This window comes from Aplidium turbinatum, chromosome 17, assembly GCF_918807975.1.
Source record: "Aplidium turbinatum chromosome 17, kaAplTurb1.1, whole genome shotgun sequence".
NCBI classification, from domain to species: Eukaryota; Metazoa; Chordata; class Ascidiacea; order Aplousobranchia; family Polyclinidae; genus Aplidium; species Aplidium turbinatum.
The window spans coordinates 16,147,707-16,164,116 of record NC_137488.1 but is presented as its reverse complement, the minus strand read 5'-3'; the positions used below and the strand labels follow the sequence as shown (position 1 = coordinate 16,164,116).

The following is a 16,410-nucleotide window of genomic DNA, read 5'->3' as shown; positions in this document are numbered from 1 at the left end:
ATGCTTTTCCTGGTCTCAGTGAAGAGAAAAAAAGAGCTGGGATTTTCAATGGACCACAAATCAGGCAATTGTTAAAAGATGAAAATTTTGTAAATTCAATGTTGCCATTCGAGGCTAGAGCTTGGAATGCTTTCGGTGCTGTTGTGAGAAATTTTTTGGGAAACAGAAAAGCAGAAAATTATAAAGATCTTTTAAGGGAGCTACTGCTTAGTTTTGAAGATTTGGGATGCAGGATGAGCATCAAAGTTCACTATTTGAAAAGCCATGCGGATGAGTTTCCAGAAAACCTTGAGAAAGTTAGTGAAGAACAGGGTGAACGTTTCCACCAGGATATTAAAATTATGCAGGAACGTTATCAAGGTCGGTGGGATTGTCATGATGGCCGACTATTGTTGTAGTTTTAAAAGAGAAATTCCAGATGCTGCTCATAAAAGAAAGTCCCTCAAAAGAGCCTTTTTAAGCTTATAAGTAAAGAGTTCATATTTATGAAAGCTCTTTTTTTGACTGTTTCTGAACTCGCCCTGCCCAAGTCCCTTTGAGTCAATCTTTATTTTGGCACTTTGCTATTTCTGTGTGTGTCTTCAGAATTTCTGCACTCCATTGTAATGTCTATGTGCATATTGTGTGAACTGTAGGCTATAATTCAGAAAATACCTTGTCACTGTCCTATCGACATGTTCGTCAGCATAATGTAGCGTTTGATGTTATTATGGTTGCTCTTTTGCATGCCTATTTTTTATTCCAAGGCATGAAATTTTAATAAAGACAACGCAACTTTGTGTGAATATAATATAGAATGCTTGTTTGTTAATTAAAGCTAGATTATTGCAGGTAAAACAGTGTTTATTGCATCAGAATTCCTTGTTTTGACAACAGAGGGGGGGCAAAAATTGATTTTTTTCAAAAATTAGGGATATTTCATATCTCAAAAACGTGATGTGATAGAGAAAATCTGAGTTCATTTTCGGATTCAGCGCCCCAAAATTAGCTAAAATGGGTTGTCAAAACCTAAACCTGAAATTTTGTGTAGACCAGTGTTATTACTTATCGTTATCGCTTAACTGAAAAATGAGTTATCGCGCCCAACACTGTACGCCAGTTTCCAACTGAGCCAAGCAGTGTGATAGGCTGATAGCCCATCAGTCTCTAGAATAGGCTACTGTGCAGTTGAATGCCACTCAGGGGCGCCGGAACGATTTTTGACTGGGGGGGCAAGATTACGAAAAAAGGGCACTTTTGTTTACTAAAAGGCCAATTTTTTTTCAAGTTAAGACATAGCGATAATGCTAATCTATCAGCTCACTATGTATTGAGTAATGATAGTCTACAAGTGTCCGGTATACAAAGAAGGGCATCATGCTATTTTATAATGATGTAACCTACTGTCAAGCCTTAAAGCAGCCTGCGACCATGGCCGCTAAGTAGTGCTTGAATGAACCGCCGGTGCTACCTCCTCAATCGGCCAGGTTTGGCCGCCGGTCTCTCCTAGCCAATTATTTAATTTCGCAATACAATGATCGTGGATTAACTGTCGAAAACATGCAGTATCAAAGAGTGACGCAAAGTTAGGTCAGCGCGTCATAATCGCCACTGTTGCATTGTGCGGGAATATTTGTTATTGATGGAATATCCATCTGCGATCGCCAGCGCTGTAAGTTTTGTTTGTAATTCCCGACGTTTATTTTAACAAAGTCTTAATCCGAATTGTTAATTTACATCGGCTGGCAATATTGTCGTTTTTATGTCGATTCGATGTTGTCGGACATTGAACCGTTGTTAAAAAGGAGAACAAAGTTAGTTGACATCAATGGGGAAAACATTTTTTGATCATAATTTGCAAAAATTATGCTTCTTTTAGTAATGTCTTTTAGTAATGTACATCATTGAAATAGCTAAAACCTCAATTGCTAAGGCAACAGGATCAGATGCCAGTAGATGTAACAGAAAAAATATTTCGCACTTGCTAGTGCATCGTCAGTTCTGATAAAGGGCAGTTAAAGCCTACAAGTAATGTTTTAATCATTGAAATACTTATTTTATTACCTTGCCGTCATCGTCAACACATGTCGAACGTTGTTTTTCGTCGCTAAAAAGAATTCTAGGGGAGTAGCGAACTTTTATAAAATCAGCCACATTGGAGACACTCGTGCGAGTGTCGTTTGAATAGTATTGGATTACAATCCCGATAAAGCAGTTATTGCGTGGTGCAGCGATTCTATTGTAGGACGTCGCCCAGGCCCAGACTTCAACAACGCTAAGTGATCATTTTAGCATTGTTGCAAGTTTAATTCTATTTACTTGTGCTATCGTTATTTTTATTTTGTATTTTTGCCTCCAAGCACGCAGATTTGGCCGCCGAGAAGGAGCTCCCGGTAGGCCACGATGGCTGCCGAAAAAAAAAAAACAAGTTTTAAGGCCTGTACTGTGTTGCAAAATTTTGTGCCGTAAATATTATTTTAAGGCAAAAATGAAAGATTATAATTAGACTAAAAGCGAATAGCAGAAATTGTTATATTGCAAAATGTGCAGTAGCTTACATGACTTTAAAAGGGCACCATTGCCCCCCTGCCCCCCCGCTTCCGGCGCCCCTGAATTGCCACTAAGCGTTAATAAAGTACCGGACAACCACCTTGGCATTTGCGTCCTAGGTATGCTTCTATACTGGCAGTTTGAAAGTCAGATTGGCAGACAATTCATGGTTTTACACATCTGTTAATTCGTGCCCTTTCAAGAAAAAATGAAAACTTTTTGCACCGTAAATCGCTCATTCCACTATATACGAAACTGAAGATATTCCATCAGAGGCGAAATTGCAAGTCGCAAAAAAGTTCCTACATGACCATGTGGAAGTTGCAGAACACCAGGATTCCAATATAGTAATGAAAGAACTGTACAATCACCGACTGGCATTCCTGAATGTATATAAGCTTGCCGCTACTGTGGCATCATTCGGGTCCAGTAGTGCCGTTTGTGAGAGTGGCTTCTCGGTCTTATCTCGGATAGACAAGCCTACACGCAGGTCTATGTTCCTGGCTGACCGAAAAAATAGACATGGACGTTTTTGTTAATAGATTCAGTGAAGCTCATCCACGCCTTCTGTTGTAACTTAGGACCTATCCTATCTATGGCGAGGATACATTTCACTGATGGTGTGAAATAGATTCTCACTATTATCATTAAAGGATTGATTTTGAAGAGATGATTGTTGATTCTGCACTAGAAAAACTGAGGTGCATTGTAGCCTACGATTAATTATTTACAAAACGATGCGTGACAGGTACAGCGGCTGCAGCCCTATTTGATCATAGTTCAATGCCTATTTTCTACATATAGGCCTAGTATATTTTGCGTGATTTATGCTGTGCGCCTGTGCATTAGAAGAAAATGTAAATAAACTAAAACGAACTCAAAGTTCATGAAAGGCAATGGATTAACTAACAAAAGAATCAACTACAAAATCATAAATTTCGCTGCGATTTCTATGCCACTTTTAGCCATTTTATCACTAGTTGGTGGTCGGATGCTTTAAAAATGATTTTGCTTCTCAATTTCTATGCTGTCGTCATTATAACTGTTTAAGCTACAGCATGCAATTGACTCTATAATGCCAGTACACGCTGCTAATTCTATGATTATTATCTATGCTAATGTAAACGCTGTATTACGATTAATTTAATGTTTTTGCGTAAATATGCCCACAGTGTGTACAAACCAGTGGCGTAGCTAGGGGGGGGGGGGGGGGCGGACCGCCCCGGGCGGCACGTCTGGGGGGCGGCACTTTCAGACAGGACGTTTTTTTTTGATAATGCAAAAGTACACGAAAAATATAAGCAAACAGAATGGCAACATTCAAAACACAGGGCCGGATTTAGCCTAAGCGCTGCCCTAGGTAGATACGAAAAGTGCCGCCCCCCAAAAAAATTTTTTCGATGGTGCGCTATGATTTATATTTTCAATTCCTTACAAAAAAGTTATTTGCACTGTTTATTTGAATACATCAATGAATGTCATTGTATAATGAACTATTGTTTAAAATCGAGGGTGAAGTTCTCCTTTTTAACAACGGTTCAATGTCCGACAACATCGAATCGACATAAAAACGACAATATTGCCAGTCGATGTAAATTAGCACTTCGGATTAAGACTTTGTTAAAATAAACGTCGGGAATTACAAACAAGACTTACAGCGCTGGCGATCGCAGATGGATAATGGATATATTCCATTAATAACAAATATTCCCCGCACAATGCAACAGTGGCGATTATGACGCGCTGACCTAATTTTGCGTCACTCTTTGATACTACATATGTTCGACAGTTAATCCACGATCATTCTATTGCGAAATTAAATAATTGGCTAGAAGAGACCGGCGGCCAAACTTGGCCGATTGAGGAGGTAGCACCGGCGGTTCATTTAAGCACTACTTAGCGGCCATGGCCGCAGGCTGCTTTAAGGCTTGACAGTAGGTTACATCACTATAACATAGCATGGTGCCCTTCTTTGTATACCGGATTATCATTATCGCTATATTTTATCTTAAAACTTGAAAAAAAATTGCCTCTTTAGTAAACAAAAGTGCCCTTTTTTCGTAATCTTGCCCCCCCAGTCAAAAATCGTTCCGGCGCCCCTGAGTCTCTGCCTACTGCTAAATCCGGCCCTGTCAAAACATCTTAAATATCTAAAAACGTTTCAAATTTTCATGAATTTTTCTGCCGTTATGTTTTTAATACGTTACAAAATTCCTACAAGCCTTTATTAAGCAGAGGCGGAAACATGCTCTTCAAATTTGGGTAGCCTTGTAAAAGGTTACAAATTGATTATTTTAATTCTGCAGCAGTTTTTGTGCTTTTGCATTCAGTATATTACTAAATTATAGTGGTCAGTGGCGTAGCCAAAGGGGGGGAGGGTTGGGGGTTTCAACCCCCCCTTTTGAGAAAAACTAAATGGAGAAAAATGAATCACTCTTTGAATTTTACGAAGCAGATCTGCCGTGTATAAACGCCCTTGCTATTATATCTGAACTGCGTATATGTGGCATCGATGTCTTTTCAATTCTTCCCGAACCAGCTTGCCAAAAAGTGCTGTAAGTGCATTGCCATTTTGCCCGCAGTCAACGCTTCCAAACATTAATATTTTACTCCGCATTCTGGCTACTCTTCCAGTTAGCCTACCACTTGCACCAATGAAAGATCTTTTTCTGCTCTTCGAAGACTTAAACTTATTTAAGAAATTCAACCTCTGAAAACCGATTAAACGGTTTGGCTTTGCTTAATCTGTATAGAAAATTGGTCCCAACTGTCGAGGATGTCATTAACAAGATGTGTGAAAAGGTTCGTCGACTTCCTTTTTCCCTTTAGTTTCATCAGTATCAATGATTTTTTGCATTCTTATTGCTTGTGTTGATGAATTTTTCATAGCTGTTAGCTGTAAGCATGATTAAGCAATTCTGGTGCTTTATCTTTTAAAATGAGTAAGAACTTGTGTGTCATATTATGCTTTATAATTCGAATGACCTTTCATAATTCATAGGCTATAGCAGGGTGTGACCGCTCTACAACTGTTCAGTATCCATGGTATCCAGCTAACTCGTGCAGTCGATGGAAACACCGCAATATCTACAGCTGTGAAAAATTGCACTGCGGCCTGATTTGTCACATTTTGCAGATTTTGATTACAGCTAGCCTACTGCTAGTGCTTGACCGACATTTTTTGAAATGTTTTTACTTTTTGCGGTTTCCTAATGACATAAAACTTTTTTGTTGCCTTGGAGAAGCAGTAGAAAACGAGAAAAAGTAAGTTGAAAAACGCAAAATCAGACTGTTATTGAAAATTAACAGTCTGACTAAAATCTTCGAAATCAAATTTTCTTTGTTTTTCAACATATGAGAATGTTAAAACCTGTTGTGTCATCTGGGGAAAAGAATAAAGAAAGCGTAAAAATCTAATTTTTAGAAAAATTTGTTCAAACGTTCGCCCAAAATTTGAAAAACCTGGAAATTTCTGCAAAATGTGACAAATCAGGCCATATCTTTAGGTGGCCATGCACTAACCTTTTACAGACTATACCCGATTCCAGTGATTCGTTATACAAAACTTGAATATATCAGAAATAAAGTAACTTCTTTGTCTCAAAGCTTTTTGTCTGACACTCATTAAGATGTATGACGTCTATGACGTTACATTTTTTAAACTTCGGGTTAACTTTAAAACATAAAAGTAATAAGATCGTTTTTTGGATCAACTAAGGAGAAAATTGAAAACTGTAATAACTTCGCAAAAAAAAGCAATCAACCTTTGTTTCTCTAAGAAAAAGTTTGCCTAATTTTAAACGAAACTGCATTAAAAGAGCTAGTTTTGCCAATACCAAACATTCAAATATCTCAGTCAGGAATTAGCAACAAGAAAACATAAAGACTTCAGCTTTATTTTCGAAAAATGCCGAAGAAAACATGATCTTATTCTTTTGCTATGCCACCGGACAGCACCATTTTACAGGAATATTCATACCCACATTTTTGTTGAAAATGCTCTCAGAATGCACCAAATTCAAAGTAATTTTTCAAAAATTTCTGGGGGAGGCCCCCCAGCCGATAAGTGTCCTTCGCCGAGTACGCCGTCGGGCTTCGTCCGCCGGCCGTCAAAACCTCTCCCTTTCACAATTCCTGGCTACGCTACTGATAATGGTACGTTCGTCTGACTTTACACCGCAAATTGAAAATAGCACGTTGCGTATTGCAGTGCTGATAAATAAACGCATTTCATTTTCACATGCTTTTTCTTGAAGGGGCGGCAAAATCTGAATCCGCCCCGGGCGGCACATTCCCTAGCTACGCCACTGGTACAAACGTCGTTTTCGTACATGATACGGAAGGTAAAAGTTGAGCCCCCTTTAGAATACTTATTGCCCCCCCTAGTGCTCCAAGCTAGTTACGGGCCTGCGTTTGCTGTTCGTTTGTACAGGCAACTCAAAAAAACACGCGGCTCGTTGACGTCACGATCGAGTGTTTGTTTTATTGTAACCTTGCGCAAAATATTTTACAGCACGCAGAGTTGCCAAATATAATTTACACAGTCAGCAATTCTGTGAACAGAAAACATAAACTACATTTTGGGCTGAAGAAACGCTAAGATACTCGAGAAACGTTTCGTGAAAATTTTTGTGGGAGTGCTGCAGCACCGCAGCACACACTAGCGAGCCGCCCCTGGCAATGCAAGTTATCATAACAAGATTTATTAAACTACTATCGGTGCCAATTGTCATTTCACGATAAACAAAAGCCCTTCTATTGTCAGACGTAATAAAGCCTTCGTATCCCCTTTAGATATCCCTGATTACAATATACTAAATTTACAAAAACAACATTTCTGAACAAAAATCTAGAGTTAGGTTGTACTCAATTGCAGCAAAGTTTGATCAGCTTACTAGCCTATGGGCTAGTTTCCAGAAGACTAAAAACCTTTGGATTCTTAACTCCTTTTAAAGTGAGAACTACCACTGAAGAGCAAGTTGTTATAACTACATATAAAAAATATATAAAAGCACTGGGTTTGGAGAAGGTATTCTTAACGCTAACGGATCCACGTTTGCAAATTTCCACCCTATTGTAACATGTCGTTGATCTGGGCCACTCCTTTACTAACCGGACAACTTTCCAAAGTCGAAATCAGATGAGATGGGACATCGGTTACTTTACTTTCCCAATACACTAAAGTACACATCGATAGCGATAAAATAACTACTAAGTCAATGATAAAAAAGAATACAATTTTCAGTCAAACAAGAAATGAACAATGCCGGAATCAGGATAGGCTATATGCATTTAACAAAATTCCTGAGCGCCGATATCCTAAAACGCAATTGCCCATTTTTAGTTGAAAACATTTCCTTGTCCAAGGAAACAAGGCAATTTAAGGTCAAAGCACAAAGAAATCAGAACAACACAAGATTACACGGTGAACTACGAAAACGAACATTACACGAACTTTAATAGTTCTTAGACAATCTTAGAGTCTAAAAAGGTGAGTCCCATACTTGAATCCAAGCATCGGGGGATGAGAAGATAAGGTTCTCATTATTCTAAGCCTTCGGCACTAACGAGAGTAGGGGTGGCCAGTTCCTTTCTCTCGACCGCCTTTACTTTAGCAACTACGCCCACCCAATTTATTACACCCTGGGTAGAGGTGAGCGGTGTTTGTCAACAACTAGCATCAGCCGGGAGTCGAACCAGGATTACATAATTGGAAAGCGGGCGCCTTACCCGCTGCGCCATCCCAACGCTATAGAAACTCATAATCACACAAGCTGTAAATACAAACGCAAGATATAAGTGAGCATCAGTTAAAAGGGAGAGATATGGTTGTTTTATTTGCCTTCCTAATATGAGTCGAGAAAAAGAAACACAATTGCATAAAAATCAAAATATAGCAATAGAAAGGTCTAGCAGCACCGAACGACATTGCGGTTAACCAGTCAAGATGCTGCCTAAAACTCAGGAATTCATAGCATACTATGAATCTATGCTAAAAAGCTTGCCTAAAACCCAGGAATTCATAGCATACTATAAATCTAAGCTAAAATCTGTGAGTCATTCCACATCAAATTTAAGGGGAAAAATCAAAATTTGTAACCCAATGTTTCAGATTTCTTTTAAAACAATACAGTGATTAGAATGTCGAAAACAGTGGACAAGATGTCGGTGAAATACTGCCAGGCTTATTTCTGCATCCCACACGAACCAAACATGTATTGGCATGGCTGATCGATTTTATCAAAATCATGAGTCAAGATGAAGAAGGGGGAATAACTTCTTCATGCCAGTAAATATACAAAAAAGTAAAAACAAAAAGCGTTGATAAAAAATATTAAGAACACAGGCTACTAAACCTCTGCACCAGCTTTTATGAAATATCTAAAAAAAAATACATTGTATTCTTCTTTTGTCAACATTCGCTTACAAGTACATTAAAATTCATAAGTGCTGTATTGCAATTAATATTAAGAAAACTAAAAATTAAATGTTGGAACAATTTCTGGAATATATGAAAACTATTTATGACATTATTTCACAATTCTAGACTAACCAAAATTGGTAACTACAATATGCATTTGTAATAAATGAAACATCCGAATTGATACTACAAGCAAATAGTTCTTAAAGAAAATTATATTTCAGTTAAAAAACTTTAAATCAAAAAAAAAATTCGTACACTCTGAGACAACAATGATTTATCAACCAGTAAGGATGAGCTGTAGAAAGCAATGCTACATGTAAAACTGCAAAGTCGTAGTCCGATAAAGCAAACATCAGGCATTCAGTTTGGTCCAGTTTTGAACTTTTGAGACCAACTCTCCATTCGGCCTTGCCATTCCTTATCAATGTTACCCAATTTTAGAACCTGTTGACAGTATTTGTATGCTTGAGCACGTTTCTTTTGTACCTCTTGGCTGCACTCTTCTTGTGTTGATGAATAGGCGTCGACTGTCTTACAGAAATTGTGAAAAGCCCATGCACATGAATTGGGCCTCCAGTCACGTGAATGGATCATCCCTGACAAATCGTTACTTTCTTCATTCCTGTATTCAAACCCATCAGTGTACGCTTGAAACGCCTCATCGAAGTGACCTGCAGCAGCAAAGAATCTCGCAGCATTGATGATGCAATGAGGAGACATATCTAACGAAGAATTGTTTTTAGCCAGTTTCAACATTTTTCTGCATTCAGCAAAAGCACTTTCCGGCAATGTAGCGCTGCTCTCTTTGATTATTTTGGTGTTAGCTTTTACCATATACTTGTATGCGTTCAGCTTGGTGTAACCTGTATCTTTGACCAACCGGAAACATGCATTTTCATAATACTTGAATGTGACATTGAGAAGCTCTTTGCTGAGACGATATCCTTCCTGCAAACGCAATTTTCTTTCGGCGCTTGTTTCATTCGTCTGATTTTGCAACATTCTTGGAACTTTAGCATTTGCTATTGTAATGTACTCGTTGAGCAATCCAACACCTGTCTTCTCACGAGTGGCTTTTGCAATGTAGTGTGCTAGATCAGTGTAATATTGACACATTTTTTGATCTGTTTCTGGCAGGTCGTTTTGGAGATAAAGCACCTGTCTTCCCAAAGTGTGAAAGATGCTCGAAAGTCGCTCGGCAAAAAAACTGTCTTGCAGTTGCTCTTCTGTCAGCAAGTTCCCAGTCTCCCTTAGAACCTGGATGTCGGACGGTTGACACGGTAACGCTTTCTCACTCAAAGTTTTGATGTTTTTTAATTTTTTCTTTGCCTCTTCTTCATTTCCATTCATCATCTCAGCGGCATTTTGAACAAAATCTTGTACGTTTTTCTTGTTAAAAGATGTGGAAGCTATCCAATAATCCATTAGCGTTTCTGCGCCAACTTTACGTCCAGCTTTTGAGCAAATTTCAGCAATGCGAGCCCCTTGTTCCTCGGGGTTTTTTCCTTCGGTGTACTCAAGAGCATCTTCAACTTTTTGACGTCGAAAGCCACATGTCATAGTGGAAAACTTCGATTTCTTGTAAGCAGTCACTACTTCCCAGACCAAACCAGCTGCTTCGATTAACATTTGAAGTGAAGTGATAGATGTCATTTTCATTCTGCCCTGCACATATGCTTGGGCTAACAGTTCGAATAATCTACATACAAGCATCGCTACTTTGAAGCTGTCTTTCTTCTTGTCTTTAACATTGAAATTCGCTCGAAGAAACTTGTTGGCATGTTTCGATAATTCATCGATGTGAGGGCGAAGCAACAAAAGCCTCATGTTCGCAGTCCTTTCAGTGTTATCTTTGCTGGCCATCTTTGCCATTGCTTCTAAAACTATCTTCAAATTTTCTCCACCGTTTTTAGGATCTTCCCTCAAAGCATCAAAATATGCTTTGGGAACAGTTACGACGCCGTTTGGGTAGTTGATGTTTGATTTATGTTCAAATGAAAGCACTTCTTCCATACGGTATACGACATCCGATGCCTCGCTGCGATTTAGTTCGAAGTTTTCTGTTGCGCTTAGCTGCGCGTGATTTGGACGAATTAGCTGGCATATTTTTCCAATTAGATGAACTGCTATGTCTTCGTGATTGACAAACGACAGCACATTCAACACTTTTTCCATTCTCTTCGTGGCCGCAGTGCAACTGCTATCAAATGACGTCAAGTTTCGCAACACTTGAAATGCTTTTACATTTTCTGGGTCATGGCTTTGCATAATTTCTGCCTCACTTTGCAACACGAGATCACGGCTTGGCTTTTCTTCCATTGATTCTAAGTACTGCTTGAAGGTGATACGTCTTGTCAAGCAGTATATTTTTGCTGCTCTAAGACATCCTGGATTGTTGTGGAAATAACTTGCCACCTTTTTGGCATCAACTGGGTTCAAAAGTTTTTCAGAACCAATCTTTCTATCATCAGCGTTGTAGCGATAACAGACAATTTCAGACGGCCCATCTAATACTAAATAATGTGCAGCTTCTTCATCTGTGTAAGTTCTAACAGGCCATTTTACCAATCCTGGGATATGTTCCGCGCTCGTCTGGTCATAAACTGAATCCTTACCTCTTCGTGTCGTAAAGATGACTTTTATTGTTAAGCTGTCTTCAAAGTTTACAAGAGTAGAGATGATTTCCCGAACGGCTTGTCCAAAGTCGCTCATATTTTCAAAAGCAAAAACTGTGTTAATCTTTTTTATTTGCAACAGCTCTAACACGCTTCTATCTACTTTGGTGGAATCTTTTTTCTGGTTTTCAAATTCTTCTGATGATATTAGTTTCTTCTCTATCAGGTAGTTTGCAATATTCTCAAATTCGTCATCGAAAGAAAACTCATTTCGATCACAATCAAAATACCAAATTAAGTCAGGGCGAGCACCATTTGAAGTTGTCTTGCTGTAGCTGCGCAAAAGACCATGGACGTAGTAAGTTTTGCCAGACAATTGTCCACCATGGAGTTGTAAGAACGAGCAACCCGTGAATTTCTTCTGTACGCTCTCAAAATCTTCGGTTTTCTGGATAAATGATAAATTACCGTAGTTTCATGCAGTAAATTATAAAAACAATCGGAAAATTCGGAAAGTTGTAGAATTATGAGTTAATATGAACAATGAAATAAATTAAACAAACCAGGACAATTATATATATATGATTTGCTTGCAGTTTGAGCACTTTGGCAAGGTTGGCAGTAGTACCATTTTTGGTTACCACAAATGGGAAAATGTCACATGGAGGTATATATCTCCATGGCCATTCCAGTGTAACTACTGCACTGATGAGACCGAGAGGTCGAAACGGTGTGCACTGTCTGCAGCTATGATATGACATATGTACAAAATTTGCGTTTAATAAACCACAGACATAGTCGATGCAGCAAAGCAACAGGAGCTGGGTCCTTGGGTAAGATAATTATAGACAGAACTTTGTAGAAGGTTGTGAAATGAGTAAAAAAATCATAACAAGGGTGATAGACTTTTGTTTTATTAAAGCATAATTTAAAGTAGTTACAAATTTTTCAACAGAATGCACTAAAGGTTAAGGTCAGATTGAAATGATTACGTCATGCCTAGCCTAATCAGTAATCAAACTTAGATTCCAAGTGCGCAGTCAAGGTAGTTATATTCGCCTACTTAACTTACAAAGAAGTCTGTCGACATTGGTTTGAAGTTTCCAATCGATTTTCCAGTACTTAACGGAGGGGAAGAGCTGCGTTTAGAACTTTGAGATCCAGGTTCGTACACATCCAACTGTTTAGTGAAATCAGAATCAGATCCTCCCTGTTCGGTAGGTTTGAACTTTTCAATATGTTCTGTTCCAAAGAAGAAAAAAATTGTGCTAATATTCCGTTTTTTAGATAAAATACTTCATATTTCACCATTTTATAGTAAATGCACTTTATTGAACTGCAGAGCATGCTTTAGTTGTGCACTTCTTTCAGACTGGCCGCCTTTCTGCAGTCCATAGAGTTGAGCTAATGACAGATAAAATGTTTAAACAACATGTTGTGGAAACTATAACTGTTCATAGCTCAAATATGCATAGCCCATTGGTAAAGAAATTTAACCATAACTGTAGTTTCATGCTGGAGCAGACATCAGATGCAAATTTATATAGCATATACTAGTAACAATACGAACTGCGCATGTTGTAATAGTTGCAACATCATTCAAAATAGTAGACATACTTCGCAATATGAGAAGAACCAGATGTCTCCATTTACCATAGTCATCATTAGGAAATGTTGTATTTGCATTTTCATACACATGCAGTGGGGTATTTGGAAAATGTCTTGACAAATTAAGTCGCCATTCCTCTACAGGCAATACATACTCTTGTTCTAAAAAAAAAACAATTCAACTGAAACATTAACTTCAATAACATAGCATCACAAATTTATTTTTTCTGACGCACTTTTCACCAAACAAATATCGTTGAAATATGCAATAAAGCGGAAAAATGTCGTAATCGGCAAAACGCAAACTGGCAGTAATAATATAATTACAGCCCTGGTAAACTGTCAGAATTATACCAACCCTTTTTATAGTACACTGCTACTTTGATGTAAAATGGTATCGTTTACCAGATAGGATAGACCCTCGGCCCCAGACGCTCACATGATGACGACCAGATAAAATTATACCGGTGGCCTATCGCAAGATTTTATGCTATATGTATGAACCATTTAAGGTATTATGGATTTTCACAGTAGGTGAAAATCCATAGGAATGCAATTACTTCACAGATAATTACATAATTCAGTTATCACATAAACGCTGCGAATCTCAAACTATTGCTAAGCATTAGCTAAACAAATAAATATCACATTAATTTAGTTAAATACTAAAAGAGTTGAAAAAGTAAATGCACAAATGTAACCAGAATTGCTGGTGCCAACAAACTTCTACCTGGAAAGTATGCCGGCGAATTGTTTACTTTTGTTCTTATCCAGTCTTGAACATTTTGCAACAATGTAAGAGTATCAAAATTGTCATTTCCAGCTTCATCTATCACTTTTCTGGGCAAGCACAATCCATGATGCAACTTTTCCCTCCATTCCTTGTACTCGACTAAATTTGGAGATATATATATATAAGCAAAAATAATAAATATGTTGCACTTGGTTATAGTGATGCAATGCACAGCTAAGGAAGAAGTGGCTGTAGAACTTTTAAACATTTATCGATTACCGTACCTCAAGACCATAACTTTTTACAAAAATACTGTAGCTTGTAATTGACAGCCATAGACACCGTGTTTTACCCATGAGGCCAGACTTGTCAGTATCGCACCACTAATTCATGTCCCAAGGCTATTCAACCACTGCCTTTACCAGTCAGTTTAACTCTTATCCTTGAGGACATTATGAAAAAGGGAGCATTCTTCATGTCTATAAGCACAAGGCTGAGCACTCACTAGAACAGCGAGTAATTGTGATTCGCTAACCATAACGATGTAGCTTCTATGCTAGCCATTCAGACCATACATTCCAATTAACTATATAAGTTTCTCGGCAGCTGATTGTAGCAAGAATTGACTACTAGTCAGTCTTATATGTGTTTTATTCACTTAATCTAATAACTTCGTATTATATACATTATAAAAAAGAAAGAAAAAGCAGTGAGTTGCGGCATTCAAGAAACAGAAACTTATTTGTCAATGTCATACTAAATTTTAACATATCTTATTGAAACAAACCTAGCTCAAAATCCATGTCATTGAAAGCTCGCTTTCCACTTGCTTCCGGCATGATTTATTTAACCTAGTTTACACTAATAACTTCAGCACAAACACTTGGGAAAAATCTAAAATTGGAACGTATATTTATGTACCAATGCCATTACTACAAAGTTAATACCTCATACAAAACCAAATCAAAAGTGTTATTTTAATAGATAACTAATTTTAAAGATACTGTATAACAATTGACATTCTTGAAACCAAAATTCTTATAGTTAATTATGCTATTGATTTATATTATGTTATATATAGTCACCAGCTGAACAAAGTTTTTTGCTTGTTGAAGAAATCAAGTTGCACTTTCACAAGCATACATATAAGCCTTCAATCAATACATAATGCTAATGGAAATAGCATAAACAAAAATGGAAGCAGCTGACTCAACGATTGCATAATGCATATTCTATCATTAATTCCAATTGTCTGCTGGAGTGGATCTGTAATTTGTTCTGGAATATTGTGTATCACGTTATTGGGTAACATGGAATACTGTGTAACTTGGTCATGTTGAGCGCAGCTCAAGCTGGATCTCACAGGTCAGATGTGTCAACATCGCAGCACAGCGGGGTCAAGGTAGACCAAAACTTTCTTATGAAGAACTTGTAAAACATGACCTTGTAGCCCTGAACATGGACTCTGCTAACCCAATAAATCGCGAGGTGTGGAGGGGAAGACTTCATTCTTGACAGACAGGTCACACCCTCGACATGAGGATTAATTCATGGCCTGTATAATCAAAATTGGTTGATGATGATGATGTGTGGTCACATAATGGGCAAAAATATAGTGATGGTTAATTGTTAAAACATCTGAATTTTACTGGATAAAATTTGAAAATAATTATCGAGTCAGTACCTTCAGCAAATCTTTCCATGTTTAAAATTACATCAGGTTTTCTCTGAGGAAAAAATGCTAAAAAACTTTAAAAAATATTATTCTGATACAATATAAAAATTATTGTTAAATGAGGAAAACATAAGACTTCACAAAAACAAAAAACTTTGTCCCGATTTGCAAGCTGGGAAGTAGCCTACCCTGTTAAACATAACATTATTACAGTTGTTTGGACTAATGACTTTTTCAAATAAAGGCAAATATGGTATGATTGTATTTTGATAATATGATTCTATTTGAATAAGATTACATGCTGATAAAGCCACACTTACATGGCAAAAGCTCTGTAATAAACTTGAGTTTGCCAATTTGTGTAGTACCGTACTCTTTGCTTTTTTTAAAGCCAAATATGTTTATTACAATACCTTAAATCAATAAATTTTCATCTGTAAACATAGAGTTAGAGATAGATAGCTTCCCAAAATAAGAAAAGCACCTGACTCGAACACTATTGTCCCTTTGCTGCTTTCTGTTGTATCGTATTTGTAATTGCAGTATGTTGTATGTTATCACAATGGGTTAAAAAAATACATAAAATTTTACTATTATAGACTAGCAAACTTAAGCTATCATATAATTCTTCATATGCACAGTCAAGCAGCATTTTTTTCTTTAACAAATTAATCACAGGCATGTTTGATCAGCTGTGGCTTCCCATATGAACTCCCTCCATTTTGGTATGTTTTTGCTGGTACTTCTGTCATACTTTTTATTCCGGCAATTTGCTTGATATTGTTAAAATATTTCCAAGCAGCATAGGCCACTGTGCAGATAGTTT

At 37.6% G+C, this 16,410-nt stretch overlaps 1 protein-coding gene across 1 annotated transcript; it reads right to left on the bottom strand.

Annotated features, from left to right (window-relative positions):
* Positions 1-7,670: 7,670 nt before the first annotated feature.
* Positions 7,671-14,802, bottom strand: LOC145786493 (uncharacterized). The gene is made up of 5 exons (XM_082598158.1): positions 14,697-14,802; positions 13,907-14,068; positions 13,186-13,338; positions 12,641-12,810; positions 7,671-12,016 (listed from the first exon to the last, which is right to left on the bottom strand). Exons 1-5 carry the CDS (start codon positions 14,746-14,748, stop codon positions 9,314-9,316), a joined length of 3,240 nt encoding a protein of 1,079 aa, XP_082454284.1. The 5' UTR covers positions 14,749-14,802; the 3' UTR covers positions 7,671-9,313.
* Positions 14,803-16,410: the final 1,608 nt, after the last annotated feature.